The sequence below is a fragment of the Pongo abelii genome, chromosome 1 (genome assembly GCF_028885655.2).
Source record: "Pongo abelii isolate AG06213 chromosome 1, NHGRI_mPonAbe1-v2.0_pri, whole genome shotgun sequence".
Taxonomy (NCBI): domain Eukaryota; kingdom Metazoa; phylum Chordata; class Mammalia; order Primates; family Hominidae; genus Pongo; species Pongo abelii.
In genome coordinates, this window is record NC_071985.2 from 5,412,118 (window position 1) to 5,429,212 (window position 17,095).

The window sequence follows — 17,095 nt, forward strand, 5'->3', positions numbered from 1 at the left end:
TCTCAGGTTGTTATTAAAGACTAAGCCTGGCCGGGCGTGGTAGCTCACGCCTGTAATCCCACCACTTTGGGATGCCAAGGCAGGTGGATCATGAGGTCAAGGGATCGAGACCATCCTGGCCAACATGGTGAAACCCCGTCTCTACTAAAAATACAAAAAATGGGTGGGTGTGGTGGTGTGCACCTGTAATCCCAGCTACTCGGGAGGCTGAGGCAGGAGAATCGCTTGAACCTGGGAGGCAGAGGTTGCAGTGAGCCAAGATTGCACCACTGCACTCTAGCCTGGCGACAGAGCAAGACTGTGTCTCAAAAAAAAAAAAAAGACTAAGCCTGAGGTCCAAAATAATGCAGTATTTTTACTCAGCTGTGGAAATTCAGGATGTTTTCTATGGCCAAAATTTACTCAAAACCATTGAGATCGTTTGTTTTAACTACAGGGAATGTTATTAAGTGAGGTAAGAAAGGTGGCAAAGGTCCAGAATCTGAAGTTATTAGGACTAAGTAAAACCATGAATTCTAGCAGTTTTTTCCACCCTCATAATTCACAAATAGGATTCTCTACCATTTACAGTAGTGATGTGGATTTTCCTCTTTGCATTCAGAAGGTACTAACTGAATCTGTACATGTCCTATGCCAAGAACTCAATGAGTAAGTAGTAGTTTTTGGCTCCGTTAGCAAGCCATTGGTCATAGTGTTCAGGAGCTGGATTTCCTAGGACTGCTGTCACAAATTAATAAAAAGTGGGTGGCATAAAACAACAGAAATTTATTCTGCCACAATTCTGGAGGCCAGAAGTTAGAAATCAAGGTGTCAGCAGATTCACACTCCCTGAGAAGGCTCCAGGGGAGAACCCACTTGTTGTCTCTTCTTGCTTCTGGTGGCTCTAGGTGCTCCTTGGCTTTTGGCCCATAGTTCCAATCTTTGCTTCTGTGGCCATGTTCCCCCTTCCTTTTCTCTGTGTGTTCAGTTTACTCTTAAAAGGACATTTGTAATTGGATTTAGGGCTTACCCAGATAATTCTCCAGGGGAAAAGTCCCTCTTCTCAGAATCCTTAATTGTTAATCACATGTGTTGCCATACAAGGTAATAGTCATTCTTTTTTACCATAAGGTAATATTCGCAGGTTCCTGGGATTAGGGTGTATACATCATTCGAGGGTCCACCATTCACCTCACTACCGGAAGCCAGTATACCAGAATCCTTGTTGGGAAATGTATTTGTTTTGGTATTGATAACAGCATACTTTAACATAGATATAGCTTCCAGCCAAAGAATGTGAGAAAGAAGTGGAAGCACCCATGAAGATTATATATATATATAAAGTGGAAGAGGTTGGGTTGGAAGTCTTAACCAGTTGTGACTGCAGTGCTTGCTGAAGGTTTATCTTGACGATACATTTATTATTTGGATGTATATTGGTGGGTGTCCATTGAACAATCTCTTTGGGATACTTGGCACATCATAAATGCTTCTTTTTTGACAAGACTTTCCATTATAACCAGGTTGTGTTTTAAATTAGTTGAAACCTATGGGCCATAAACATAAAAGTACGATGCAATTTGGGTTTGATGCATCATGTGTAAACTTAGATGCAAATTCTGTGTTTAAAATAAAAGATTGACTTCTAGCAGTCTGTCTTAAAAGGATTGGTGGCAGGGAGGGTACTTTGTTCTGGGTACTTAGCCTCATAAAAGCTAGGACTTTCTGTCCATATTTTAGAACAACCTGACAACATGTGCCTTATCTGAACTCGCACTGCTTCAACTTCTGAGCTAGAGACGAAAGTGTTCAGTTCCTTTTTGAACAGCTAGGCACCTGAAATCTGGTATAATACTGGAATTAAGCTCTATTAAGTTGTCTTTTTTTTTTTTTTGGTCCAGCCTCTGTAACAAATTAATAATGAATGCATTCTAAGCATCTTCTCAGAAAGTTCATTCGTATTATAGATAAAAAATGACAAGAAAATAGATTTAGGAGTCTTTATTGGAAGTTAGAGATCTACTTCTGGCTTAGTATCACAGTATAATTGTTGATTAACCAAATCAATTTAAAATTATTTAAAAAGTTTGTGAGAAATAATACTTTTTTTAAGGAAGAAGGGAAATTCTTATTTTTAAATTTTTCTTCCATGTGAGTGAGTATATCACTATCTTGGTATACTGTATTATGTTTAAAGGATGCATAATACATTTATTTTTAAATAGCTTTTTGGCAACCAGAAGTCCTGCTACAGGTCACAGAAAATATTTTAAAAATTTAAAAATCTGCCTAATAAAAAAGATACAAGATTTATATAATGATGTTTTTGTGTTTTTCATCTGAGCATGTACGTAGAGGGAAATTATGCTTAGAATTGAAAATTTGATTTCTTTTAAGTTTACATTTCTTGAATAAGTGTATTCAGTACTATTTTAAAATAAGAAGAAATGGTGTTATTCTGTGTTTTCTATTTTTCAAATGGATTTGATTCATTTTATCTTTGGTATAATTATTAAACTATTGTGATTTACCTTGACAGAGTTACAGCATTTTGTACCAGTATAAATCTCTTATTGCTGTACAACAACATTTGAAGTCTAAATATGTCATTAATTGGAGAATTAATACCTAATGATTTTGAATTTTATATAGGAATAAATGAAATGGAAAAATAAAATAAGAGCAATTAAGGCATTATTTTATTTTTCAACATGGGAATTGTGTATTAGGCATTCTAGTTTTATAAATTGGCTTAAGTCATGTGCTTATTAATATTAGGGCCGTATTTTTTCAGTAAAATAAAGTGAAGAGCATCACTTTTTTTTCTTTTCTCTTTAAATTTCTTTTTTGCCCTTACATACTTATGTGGAAGATACTGATCTACATATCCTCTACTTATTCATTTGTTTAATAAATCATGATTGAGCATTAAGTGGTGGGCACCAGCTTGGGCATGTAGAGTATTATCGCTGCAAGGAAAACAACTGACAGTATATGCTATCAGTGATGGAAATTGAGCTTTTAAGCAAAGATTAAATTTGGGAAAACAGATCTCTCGTCATGAGCTTGTCAGCTTTCCAATGTTTACTTTTTTCATGAGACTGGTATTGATAACAAATGTGATTGTATAATGAAATGTGTCAACATTAGGAAGATCAGCGTAGCACGATAAGCCAGGGTTTTCTGTGTGACCAATGCATAATGTTATAAAATTATAGACAGTGTTAAAATATTCATTCAAAGTCCAATATAGATCAATGGATTTTCACATAATAGTACAGAAAGTTCATTGATAAAGTTTCAAGTTCTACATTGCAACTAACCTTTTAGAAACTATCCCTTGTTGAATTCTGGTGTAGTATCAAAGAATGATATCCATAACTATCTGAATATTCTTCCCTTTTTCAGCTTCATATCTGTTTAAGCCAGATTTTTTCCCCCTAAATTTAAACCAAAACAACATACTGCAGCAGGATGTTGAAGGCAGGAACAGCTAAGAAAATTCAGCTGTCTTCTATTAAGCCAGACATTAAATAGATTTGTAAAAATGGAAAGCAGTGCTGGTCTTTGCATTTTTCTTTCTTTTTCTTTTTTTTTTTTTAGAAAATAGTTATTTTTAATAAAAATATGTTATTTGTTATATGTTATATATAATAAATTTATTTTCAAATGAAGTAAAAAATTTATAAAATCTATTTTCAATTTCGAATACAGTAAACATAGATAAAAATCTACATAATTTGTTGGTGCTCTAAGTAATATTTAAGGGTATAAAGAGGTTCTAAGAAGTTTAAGAATTGCTGACTCAGAGGAATGATTCCACATCTGAAATACATGTTGGGGCGAGATTGCCTTTTATAGTAAAAGATTTGGATTACATTTTATGGTAAGAGACTGGACTTTACAGTAAGCAGTAAGGAGTCACAGGATATTTTGAGCAGAAAAGTGATAAAGTGGTACACACAAGATTAATCTGGAGGTGATAGATACATTAGGATGGAAGTGGGGAATGTGTGGAGTGGGGAAAAACAGTGTTAACAGAAGAGGAGATATAACATATTAAGGGTTCAGTTGATTGGGCTCAGTCAGAGAGACTTGTGATGACAGCACTGACCTAACTGTGATAAGGAGGGAACCGTCAGATGTTGGGTTTGAGTTTGGGCCACAAGAAGAAGCTGATTTGTAGGGAAAATAGAACTGTTTTCAATTTTTTTGTAATTCTTTGCCTAAGCATTTGAGATTTAATTAGCAGGTAGAAATAACCAGTAGAGAACGGAATCAATACCAGATAGCCTTCTAGCTCTTGTAGCATCATGGAGCACCTCTGTTGCTTAAAATTATAAGTTGTCCTTTAGTAGGTAGGCAAATTGTAATGTGGTTGCTAAAAATGTGTATTTTGGTCGCTAGGTGGTACCTTATGTTAAGTTCTAATAAAGTATACATTTATTGACTATTATGTACTTGACACTGTACCATATATTAATAGTTACTATGTTTGTGTATGTGTGAGTTTGCATATCGTTTAAAGCCCTGTTAACCCATGTTCTTTCGTTTTCTTAAGTACAGCATTGCAAAAAGGTTATTTTTCTATGAAGAACAATAAAGTGTTGCTTAAACAAGTTATAGTCAAGATTTATTAATGAAAATAGACTTTTTTCTTTCTTTTTTGGAAAAAAAAAGACACAATTAGTGGAAGAGAAACATCTATTTCTTTCCCCTCTTATGATAAATGTTTTTAATGGAAATTCATTGATACTGTGTGGATGATTTACCAAGGCTTTTTAAAACAGCTGAAAATATGCTCTAACAACCATCTGATAAAATGAAAAACTGAACAAAATGTGTACTCAGATGATTCTCTGAAGGAATAATTGTGCAAATGAATTATCAAAGTGTGAAATCATTAAAAACAAAACATGTTTGGGTTTTTATTGACTCTTAATTGTAGGCTTATGTATTTTCTTTTGTAAGCTAAGTTAAAAGAAAATTGCATAACTAAATTTTTGGAGGCCAGTGTTGTAGGACATATATTGTACCAAAATTTATTTTTTGCATAAAAGCTGCTGTTCATTTTTTTCAGCATTAACATGCGTGCTTTCCTCATGTAGGAGAATATATAAAAAACTGGAGGCCAAGATACTTCCTTTTGAAGACAGATGGCTCATTCATAGGATATAAAGAGAAACCTCAAGATGTGGATTTACCTTATCCCCTCAACAACTTTTCAGTGGCAAGTAAGTTAATTATAATTGTTGATTCACCTTGTATTTATTTATTTTTATGATTTTATGTGTCAGATATCTTAGGCTATATGAGAAACCTGTGAAAAAGTTTTGGTTTATATTTAATAGAGAAATTTTCAGCTTTGATAGAATTTTGATTCCTTAGCATAGAGGTTATCGATAATATTTGGTCTTATACAATGCAATAGAGTTTAATATTTTTATGTAGAACTTGAATGTGATAAATATAATTACCCAAATATATACTTCAAGTTTTTCTTTATAACATAAAAACAAGGACCTTTGAACTTGGTTGTTCGATTTAGCATGGTTATAAGATGTTGTGGTACTTAATGCATTTTAATCAGTTTCCTGTCATAATCTTAGCTCTTTTGATTGTGTGATGAGAAACAGGTGATTTATATTAGAAATCGTCTTCTGGGGAAGTTTTATGTTTGTAGTTAAATTTTTCTTCCTTGCAAATATCTAACAAAAATGTTTAAAACTTACTTAGAAATTTTGTATTTGCATGAACATAGGACAAAATAAACTGAAAGATGACAATGATGATAATGACAATGATTATTATTGTTATGTTATTACCAGGCTCTTCCAACTTTTCAAATATATTGATTAATCAATTAGAGAATCTTTGTGTTAATTCGGAAGTAAAGTGTTTTAAATTACGCTAAGTTAAATAAACTTGTCTAAGATCTAGCTAGTCTGTATTATTAAGCTAAAATCTTTAACGAGACAATATCCTTAATTTTGATTTTGATTATATGTTATCTATTAGCCATATTTGGGAAAAAAAGATATAAGGGAAATTTGAAGCTAAAAAATGCAATAATATAACAAAAAATTCAAGAAAATAAGTCTTTGAATGTTATAAATTTCATTTTACCATTATAAAAGCCGTGATCTTTTTTTACTCCTATTGTTTAATTCAGGTTAGCCCTTGTTAGTGGGTTAGAATGGCTACTGTATTTTTTTTTTTTTTTAAGAAAAAGATAAAACAATAAACCAAAGGTTTAAAAGATTTGTGAAGTCATTTGAACGATATGGATACTAACTTATAAAAAAGGCTTTCTCTGTTTATATTAGTGGATTCTTATATAGATATTTTTTAAATGAAATCACTATGAAGTATGTGTGTTAGTTAAGGAAAACATCTTTTTTCCTACCAAAATGCTCATTAGATAATAATGGTTTTCTTTCAATAGAAAATTGTTTTTTAAACCCTGTTGTCAACTGAAATAATGTGTTGTATTTTATATTGACTTAAGAACACATTTTCATTTTAAAGACTTTTTGGGTGAACATTTGCTTTAAAGTGATAGAAATTAGCTTTTAGAACATAAGCAGCATACATTATCTAAATGCCCTACCTAAAGCCAGTGTAGCTTTTTAGTTTATCCATTTTACTAGCAAATGTTATTGGTTTTTGTGAAATAATTTATAAAAGTACAGAATTCTTGTATCTGCTGATCAAAATGCAGCATTTTTTGACCTTATGAAATTTCACACCCCAACGAGTTTTAAAGACATACTGTATGTCACAGTCTGCCAACATCTGCTCCAACACTTCCACTGGCAGAGGCTGAAATAAATGCTGCACTCTTGGGGAAGGATCCTATTTAGTGACTGACAGTCAGCTTATTTATCCATGAAATAAATATTATTTGACATCTGTAATCTTGTATAATCAAGTAGCTGTAGGTAGTTGACTCAAACTAACAAGTAAGTTGTAGGTCAGCTCCTTAGTTTTAAAAAGTATTAGTAACATGGATCTTACACTAAATAATTTTTAAAAATTGATTATTACTAAAGCTTGACTTACTGCAATCTTAAATTCTGTAAATAACAATTATGTGAGGAAATAATGAGTCTACTGAAATGGGTACTAGTTGAAGAAGTAGTTCAAATTCCAACCTGGCCACAAGCTGCAAGTAATAGGACCTTGGGCAGATTATTCTCTGAAACCCTGACCTTTATTTGGTTTCTTCATCAGCATGTTAGAAACATTTGGATTCAGTGGATCTTTGTCCCTCATATTCTGTGATTCTGTGAGGTGGACTTTGAGCAGGTCCTTGAAGAGTGAGTAGGAGTTAAGCAAATTAAAACCGAGAAGAAGGGTATTCCAGGCAGAGGGCAATGAAGAATGTCTTTATGAGGAATTAAGGAAAGAACAGTTGGTGCAAGAGAGGGTTACTTCACCATTGCTTTTCCCTTTGCCCTAGCCCCCTTTAGTACATTTTTAAAAAGATAATTTTACAAGGTATTTCTAAGGTATGTTGGGAAATGTTATATATATATGTATCAAATTGTAGCTACCAAAGGGATATATATATCCCTTATTTTTCTGATAATTAAAGATATTACTTCATATTTAATCAATATGGGTTTCAATGAAATTTTACCAAAATAGGCTTTTTATCTATATGGAAAAAAACAGAGTATGAGAACTGTAAGGGGCTTGAGAACTTCCAATCTTAATTAAATTTTGAGTTGCTTCCCTCCTGATTTAAATTTTTCAAAAAGATAGTCTTATACTCATTGTTTCCACTTCGTATCCCACTGCAGTCTAGCTTCCTCCCTTACTCACTTGATTGAAACTACTTATAATAAATTATTGAGTGACCACTTAATTGCTAATGTAGGGGAAAACAAATATCTTTTCTTCCCATTTTAGGTTCATGGCTGAGGCTCCTATAACAAAAGGAAGACTAACAAGAGAAAAACACACAAATTTAAGTAATAAAACTTTTATGTGACAATTCAGCCTTTGGAATTGAAGACCCAAATGAACACATAAATTTTTTTTTTTTTAGACAGTCTCACTCTGTCGCCTGGGCTGGAGTGCAATGGCGCGACCTTGGCTCACTGCAACCTCCGCCTTCTGGGTTCAAGTGATTCTCCTGCCTCAGCCTCCCAAGTAGCTGGGATTATAGGCACACACCACCACGCCTGGCTAATTTTTGTATTTTTTTTTTTAGTAGAGATGGGGTTTCACCATGTTGGCCAGGCTGGTCTCAAACTCCTGACCTCGGGTGATCCACCTGCCTCAGCCTCTCAAAGTGCTGGAATTACAGGCATGAGCCACCATGCCTGGCCAAACTTGTGTATTTTTATGCTTAGGGATGATGAAGAGGTGGATAGTCATAGGGACTAAGGGGTTATAATGGTAATAAACTGAAGGGAACTTAGTAAGGCTTGTTTGTCAGATTCTTTTCTCTGTCCCTGTGTCTTCAGAAATAAGGATATTCCTTCCCTCTGGGTATAGGATGGGCATCTCTCATATGGGGATCTTACACCTATTTCAGGGGAAGGTCAAAAAATTCTTGCTAAGTTTTATGACCTGTCTCAGATGAGAAAGATGAGAGGAAGGTAAGAAAGGCCTTCCTGCTTTTGCTGTTTTCTCAAATGCTAAGGTGCTATCTTTTGGGAGATCATGTCATGAACCCTGTCAGTAAGTCTAGTAGATACCTTTCAGTTCTTATTTTTCCTGGATTTATAGCTGGGCTGCATTTTATACTGTTGATCACCATCTCCTTTTTGACCACTCCCACTGTGTTCTGGGATATACCTGTCTCCTGTTCCCCCCTACCCCTTAGGCTAATGCACAGTTCTGGTATTTAACAGGGTTCTGGTTGAAGACCCTTCACACTTTGTACCTTCTCTTGGGCGGACACGTTGACTTTTGGGGTTTCAGTTGCAACCTTGTATGCAGCTTACTCCCACACTTAAATCTCTAGGCTAGGCCTCTCTCCTGAGCATTAGGTTACTCTGTTCAATTGGCTGGACATCTCTACCTAGATATTTTTTGACCGGGTGTGTCCTAAGCTAAACTCAAGATAATTTTGTCTGTTTCTTCCTTTATACTCAGTATCTGAGTTCTGTCTCTGCCTGATCAAAAACATGGCTCCTTTCCATGCCTTTTTTTCTCCTTCACATCTTTACCCCACTCCCAATCCATTTCTAGTCCTGCTGATTCTGCATATTTCTTGAACCTGTGATCCTTTTCTATAATCACCCCAGAATGAGGCCTCATCATATCTGCTGTAGATTCTTAACTAGCTTCCCTGTTTCTAGTTTGTACCACTCATACTCTTTCTTCACGTGGGTATCAAAGTGGTCTTTCTTAAAATTATATCATAACTATGCCATTCCCCTGTGAAAGCCCTGCCTTGGATCATCATTGCCTACTGGATAAAGTTCAGCTTCCTTAATACATCATAGATCTCTTCAATCTGGCCACTACTTTCAACTCTTGCAAGATCTCTCTTCTGCTCTACAATTATGTATCAGCAATACTGAACTGTTTATAATTCTCTGTATAACCTATGCTGCTTTTCCACTCTGAGGCTTTGTTTATGCTCTTCCCTTTGATTGGAATGTCCTTTGGTCCTCTGTTTGCCTGGATAATTTTCTGTCTTCTAAGACTTAATTCAGATTTTAATTCCCATCCCTATTCCTTGCTAAATTAGTCCTCTCTGCCCTTCTTAAATCTATTATCTTCTGCTGTTAACACATTGTTTCTTGGTTATCTTGTTCCTGTGCATGTCTCATTCACTGATCAGTAAGTTATTTCAGGGTAAAGAGCTTAGTCTTATTTATCTTATATCTCCTAGTGCCTGTATTTTATGACTTAATAACTTTTTAAGTGAACATCTGAAACATCTAGTCTGGATTTCTCTTTTTTTAGGTGAGAAAAATGAAGGCTTTAGAAATTCAGTGATCTTTTTAAGGTTGCCTTACTAGGTAGTGGTAGTTAAGTATCAAGAATAAAACTCAAGTGTCTTTACTATCACTTAAATATTACTCCCCTCCCTCACCCCTATATTATAACATTTCCCCTAGATTTATGGTGATGAGACCTGATTTTGGGCCCCATTTCCAGCACTTAAATTGCTAGGTATCCTTTGACATGGAGCATGGAAACTCCACAAGCCCTATAGAATGTGGATAGCAATATTTGACATTCACCCTTCTTTGGGTGGATCACATATGAACTATTAATATATAGGTGCCAATGTAGTGCTATAGAAATGTAAGTAAAAATAAGGTTTTTCAAGCATAGTACATCTCTAATCAGAATTATGGTTTGATGGATTTCTAAGGATTGTAGATTGAGATAATCTGTATACAAGAAACATGCACTTTAAAAAATAATATAGGGTACATACATTGTCTCAGGGCTGCATTTTATTTTATTTTGAGTAAAACAGTTTGTCTGTCCAGGAGTCATGGTCTTGCTAACATTTTGACAATTTGTATGAACTTCTCTTGAGTTTACTAGCTTGCTCAGTTCCAGAGTGGGAATAGTTCCCACATGGAGGACGTGTGCATTTGCCCCTATGTCTTGGGCTTATCCTACTTCTGATCAATTCCTTCTTACTCTCTGTGGTGGGATGGGAGAAGTGCTAGCCTGTGTCCTAAGAAGCCTCTCCTAGAATTCTACCTTATTCTATGCTGCAAATATTGTCCCACCCTGACAATATGCTTTTCTTCTCTGAAACCTTTCTTCAGTCCCTTCTTAAAAAATAGGTCATTTCTGCATTTATAAGCACAATTTTAAAAGATGAAATGAAATATTTACTCTTTTTTTTCTTTTTTCTTTTTTGTTTTTTAAGACAAGATCTCACTCTGTCACTCAGGCTGGAGTACAGTGGCACAGTTACAGCTCTCTGTAGCCTCAATCTCCCAAGCTTAAGTGATCCTCCCACCTCAGCATCCTGAGTAGTGGGGACTACAGCTGCATGCCACCTCATCTGGCCAATTTTTTGTAGAGACAGGGTTTCACCATTTTGTTCAGGCTGGTCTTGAACTCCTGGGCTCATCAAGTGATCCACACCTTGACCTCCCAAAGTGCTAGGATTATAGGCATGAGCTACTGTGCATGACCAAAGTATTTACTCTCTAACCGACTTTTCTCTCTCTCTTTGAAAGTAAGGGAATTATGGGACTTAAACCTACTAATGAACATCTTTATCTCATCCCAGCTGCTTGGGTGGCTAAGGTGGGAGGATTGTTTCAGACCGGCCTGGGCAACATAGAGGGACCCTGTCTCTTTAAAAAAAAAAAAACTTTGAATAAATATTATATGCAGAGATTTTAAGTATTTAGAAAAATCAGTTGATTCCTATTAATGCTTCTAGTGGACATACATGGGGATAGAGAAAAAGCTTATGACTTGATTCTTAGTCGTGTGTAACAGATAATACAACCTAGAATAATAACCTTGTAATTCTAGAAAAACTATAGACTATGTAAATATATACTATATAAATGTATATGAGTTATGAGAGATCAGAATAATTCACCTTTGAAGTGTTGATTGATCATTATACCCATACCTGATAGTGAAAGGAGTATATAATAAAATTTTTATATGTAAGAATTTGTCATTGACTGTGGAAGACATTCACATAGAACATAGAGCAGTGGGAGGAAAAATAGGATTAATTGCCAAAATGAATTCTGTAGAAAGTAGCAGCTGTAGAAGTTGAGAGAAGCAATAGGTAAGTGTTAGCAAGGGTGACTAAGAATTTACTCATGAGATGGGGTTAACATGAGCCCTGAAGAAGAAGATTTGATTATGTTTTTGGAAGACAGAGGACATTCTCAGTGAGGTTAACGACATAAGCAAACAAATGAAGGCAAGTATTAAGGAGTAGCTTGTTTTGTGAATAGTATAGGCAATATCCTAGATGGATGGAGAATTTATGCTGGAGGAAAAAAAATGCTCAGATTAGAGAGTTAGTAATCAGATTATGGAAAGTCTTGAATATCAATGTGATGAAATTTTTGAACATCTGGTTTCCAAATCAGTATTCAATTTTTTTAAAAGGACGTACCTGGTTATAGTGTGCAGTGGAGGGGATACATCCTTAAACAAACAGGCTGTGAGTCAGTCAGCAAGATACAGTTTAGTCCTCATCCTTTTCAGTCTTACTGCTACCATCTCAGTGCTCCATCACTTCCTTTCTGGATTATGTTAAGTCTCCTAATCAAGCTGTTACCTTCAAATATTATCTTTTCTGGAATATTTGGAAACAATACATAGGATAGATTCATCTCCAAAAAAAGTTCCTTTGCAAATACTGTTCTCCTTGCTTAGAAAAATTTCAGATGTTCTCCATTTTTGACAAGGAAAAGCTGAATTATTTTTTAATATATATCCACAATTAAACACTTGCCCAAATAATAACTGTGTTTATACCCTATATCTTTTCATTCTTTTTTTTCTGTTACTCTTTAATGTTCTATACATTTTCTTTTTGACATACATTGCTATATTCTGGTCAGGTTTAATTACATACAAAATTCCTAACCCTGTGTTTGTTTTTAATGATTTTTAGATATGTAATCATTTGATCACTTGAAGATTTGGTGCTTTTTTTTCTTGATTTACTTTATTTAAAAAACATTTTAATTGATACATATTAGATGTACATATTTTCGGGTACATGTGATTATTTGATACATTCATATAATGAAATCAAGGTAATTGATAAATCTATCACCTTAGATACTTGTTTTTTTCTTTATGCTATCAAATTTTTAGACAAATGAAAAGTTATATCTGTTAACAGGTGTATCCACTGTAAGGAATAGCTGCCTTATCTTAAGAAGTGAATTACCATAAATTTAATCAAATTTTGCTTCTCGCTTCTATTTTCATAGGTGGTGTTACGTTCACATATTTGCAGAATTTAACCTTAAACCAAGTTTAGAATTGGGAATGGAGAAAACCTTTGTAAAAATTATTTTAAAATGAGATCATTTTTAAGAGAACTATAATGTAACAATGTCACATATTTCCTTCTTCAGGCTCCAATTCAAATCATACTCCAATTTGACAAGAACAGAAATTCCACAAAATGTTCATTCTTTCCTACTTTTTCCTTACATTATACAACAAATGTGGAAAGAAAAAAAAAAAAACAGAAAAAGTGTATCCCATCTTAATGAAAATGACTGCAGCAGTCAAGAGTTTCAAATCCAGCTGCTAGGGGTGAAAGCAACCCTCTGCATCTCTGAAAGATTTCATCAGTGTTATTTTCCTTTATAATCATAACTTTTCATGTGTATCATCTGAGTTTCGTATTAAATAATCTCACTGTTTTAATAATTCCTTCATTATAACACTACAGGTGACCTGATCAGATTTCTGTTTTAGAGCCTGCTTCCTCTTCTCTAGTAGCTTCCATGATCTCCCAGCCCTTTCCTGATTTGTATTCCCAACCCTATCATTTTAGTTACAGTCTTTACTTTCTGAACTTCTTTCATCAAAATATAAGGAATGTGGGGTCTTATTTAGAATCAAAGGGAATGGTAAACTTGTAGAAGACAGTGACCGCGCATACTCATTTTAAAAATGTCCCACAGTATTTATTACAATATCTGGTATACTGGAACATCATCGGACTTGTAGTCAGAAGACCTGACTTTGGGACTTGGTTCTACTGCTTTACTAGCTATGTGATCTTGGGCAAATCACATAACTTCTCTGATTTTCATTTTGCTCATCTTTGAACAATGGAGCTAATAATACCTTCTTCACAGGCTTACAGTGAGGATCAAGTAAGATCATATAGCCGGGTGGTGTGGCTCACGCTTGTAATCCCAGAACTTTGGGAGGCTGAGGTGGGTGAATCACTTGAGATCAGGAGTTTGAGACCAGCCTGGCCAACATGATGAAACCCCCATCTCTACTAAAAATACAAAGATTAGCTGGGCTTGGTGGGGCACACCTATAGTCCCAGCTACTGGGCTGAAGCAGGAGAATTGCTTGAACCCGGGAGGTGGAAGTTGCAGTGAGCCAAGACCATGCCACTGTACTCCAGCCTTGGCGACAGAGCAAGACTTTGTCTCAAAAAAAAAAAAAAAAATATATATATATATACGTATATATATGTATATATATGTATATAATATATATATAAAATATATGTATATATATGAAAACAATTCGTGTGTTGTAAAATGCTATCCAAATAGTATTAACATAAGATAGAAGGTACTTAGTAATGTTTGCTGAATTAACTGGCAGTCATTCCTCCTTTAGCTAAATTACATTGGAGTGAGGAGGAAACCACTTTACTGAGCTTTCTTTCAAGAGTCTTAAAGGTTTTAGAGAACTTGCTTACAACAGTCTGTTGCAGTTGAAGCCAAATACTATTGTTTGGTTGGAGGTAAATTTCTAGTTTCATTTAATGCCTAGGACTTTGATTAGTCAGGGCTGTTCTTTCTTAATGACTAAACAGAGTGAGGTACATTCCCAAACCCTGCTCATGGCCTCCTTCTGGCCAAAAAGGAAGACATCACTGTGGCTAAAGAAGTAACACCTAATTCTGTGAAGAAAGTCAGTGGTAGCTTGATGGGGATAGCATTGAACCTATAAATTACTTTGGGCAGTATGGCCATTTTCATGATATTGATCCTTTCTATCCATGAACATGGAATGTTTTTCCATTTGTTTGTGTCCTCTCTTATTTCCTTGAGCAGTGATTTGTAGCCTTCCGTGAAGAGGTCCTTCACATCCCTTGTAAGTTGTATTCCTAGGTATTTTGTTCTCTGTGTAGCAATTGTGAATAGGAGTTCACTCATGATTTGGCGCTCTGTTTGTCTGTTACTGGTGTGTAGGAATGCTTGTGATTTTTGCACATTGATTTTGTATCCTGAGACTTTACTGAAGTTGCTTATCAGCTTAAGGAGATCTGGGGCTGAGATGAAGGGTTTTTCTAAATATACAATCATGGCATCTGCAAACAGAGATAATTTGACTTCCTCTCTTCCTGTTTGAATACCCTTTATTTCTTTATCTTGCCTGATTTCCCTAGCCAGAACTTCCAATACTATGTTGAATAGGAGTGGTGAGAGAGGGCATCCTTGTCTTGTGCCGGTTTTCAAAGGGAATGCCAAGAAAGAGCCCATATAGCCAAAACAGTCCTAAGTGAAAAGAACAAAGCTGGAGGCATCACGCTGCCTGACTTCAAACTATACTACAAGGCTACAGTAACAAAAACAGCATGCTGCTGGTACCAAAACAGACATGTAGACCAATGGAACACAACAGAGGCCTCAGAAATAACACCACACATCTACAATCATCTGATCTTTGACAAACCTGACAAAAACAAGCAATGGGGAAAGGATTCTCTTATTTAATAAATGGTGTTGGGAAAACTGGCTAGCCATATGCAGAAAACTGAAACTGGACCCCTTCCTTACACTTTATACAAAAATTAACTCAAGAGGGATTAAAGACTTAAATGTAAGACCAAAAACCATAAAAACCCTAAAACTGTAAAACCATAAAAACCCTGGAAGAAAACTTAGGCAATACTATTCAGGACATAGGTATGGGCAAAGACTTCATGTCTAAAACACCAAAAGCAATGGCAACAAAAGCCAAAATTGACAAACGGGATTTAATTAAACTAAAGAGCTTCTGCACAGCGAAAGAAACTATCATTAGAGTGAACAGGCAGCCTACAGAATGGGAGAGAATTTTCGCAATCTATCCACCTGTCAAAGGGATAATATCCAGAATCTACAAGGAACTTAAACAAATCTACAGGAAAAAAGTACCCCATCAAAAAGTGGGCAAAGGATATGAACAAACACTATGCAAAAGAAGACATTTATGTGGCCAACCAATATATGAAAAAAAGCTCATCATCACTGGTCATTAGAGAAATACAAATCAAAACACAATGAGATACCATCCCATGCCAGTTAGAATGGCGATCAATTAAAAAGTCAGGAAACAACAGATGCTGGAGAGGATGTGGAGAAATAGGAATGCTTTTACACTGTTGGTGGAAGTGTAAATTAGTTCAACCATTGTGGAAGACAGTGTGGCGATTCCTCAAGGATCTAGAACTAGAAATACCATTTGACCCAGCAATTCCATTACTGGGTGTACACCCAAAGGATTATAAATCATGCTGCTATAAAGACACATGCACACGTATGTTTATTGCAGCACTATTCACAATAGCAAAGACTTGGAACCAACCCAAATGCCCATCAATGATAGACTGGATAAAGAAAGTGTGGCACATACACACCATGGAATACTATGCAGCCATAAAAAATGATGAGTTCATGTCCTTTGCAGGGACATGGATGAATCTGGAAACCATCATTCTGAGAAAACTGTCACAGGAACAGATAACCAAACACCGCATGTTCTCATTCATAAGTGGGAGTTGAACAATGAGAACACATGTACACAGGGAGGGAAACATCTCACACCGGGGCCTGTTGAGGGGTTGGGGGCTAGGGGAGGGATAGCATTAGGAGAAATACCTAATATAGATGACAGGTTGATGGGTACAGCAAGCCACCATGGCACGTGTATACCTTTGTAACAAACCTGCACGTTCTATACATGTACCTGAGGACTTAAAGTATAATTAAAAAATGTAAAAAACATTTATACAAAAAAAAGTATTCAATTAACATATATTGATTGCTAAAAAAAATAAATAAATAAGATCTAACACCATTGGATCAGAGACAAGAGTTTGGGTGAGGGCAAGAGGAACGGGGTATAGACCAAATTCTTCAAAACTTGGGCTTTGGAAGACAAAGCTGCTGCAGGCTGAGAAAGACCCGTGTGTGACTATTGTTATTCCCTTTTTAGTCAGAAGTTGTTTTTTTCTAAAAGTAATAAAATCCTTCAGTATTTTTCTGACTGGTTGAAGAGGATCCCATCCATTGGAGGAAAAATTAAAGGTAATTTGCTTCCTAGATTACTGCTTTATTGAAAGGTGGAGGATGCAATGGGGATTGTTTAAATTTAAAGGAAGGCAGGCAAGTAGTTATCAGCTTCAATAGTTTATACTGAGGACATAGAAGAGATTCCAGCATGACCACCTTCC

At 35.3% G+C, this 17,095-nt stretch overlaps 1 protein-coding gene across 8 annotated transcripts in view; it reads left to right on the forward strand.

The window, feature by feature from the left end:
- The window catches only part of AKT3 (AKT serine/threonine kinase 3), a 359,588-nt gene that overhangs the window by 157,870 nt on the left and 184,623 nt on the right, over positions 1-17,095 (forward strand). For 7 of the 8 annotated variants that reach the window (XM_054550183.2, XM_024234045.3, XM_054550198.2 and 4 more), the window contains one exon: positions 5,088-5,213. The exons of the other annotated variant lie outside the window; for it this stretch is intronic. In XM_054550183.2, coding sequence (XP_054406158.1) covers positions 5,088-5,213 — 126 coding nt within the window. The remainder of the gene's footprint in view (positions 1-5,087; positions 5,214-17,095) is intronic. 8 annotated transcript variants of the gene reach the window in all.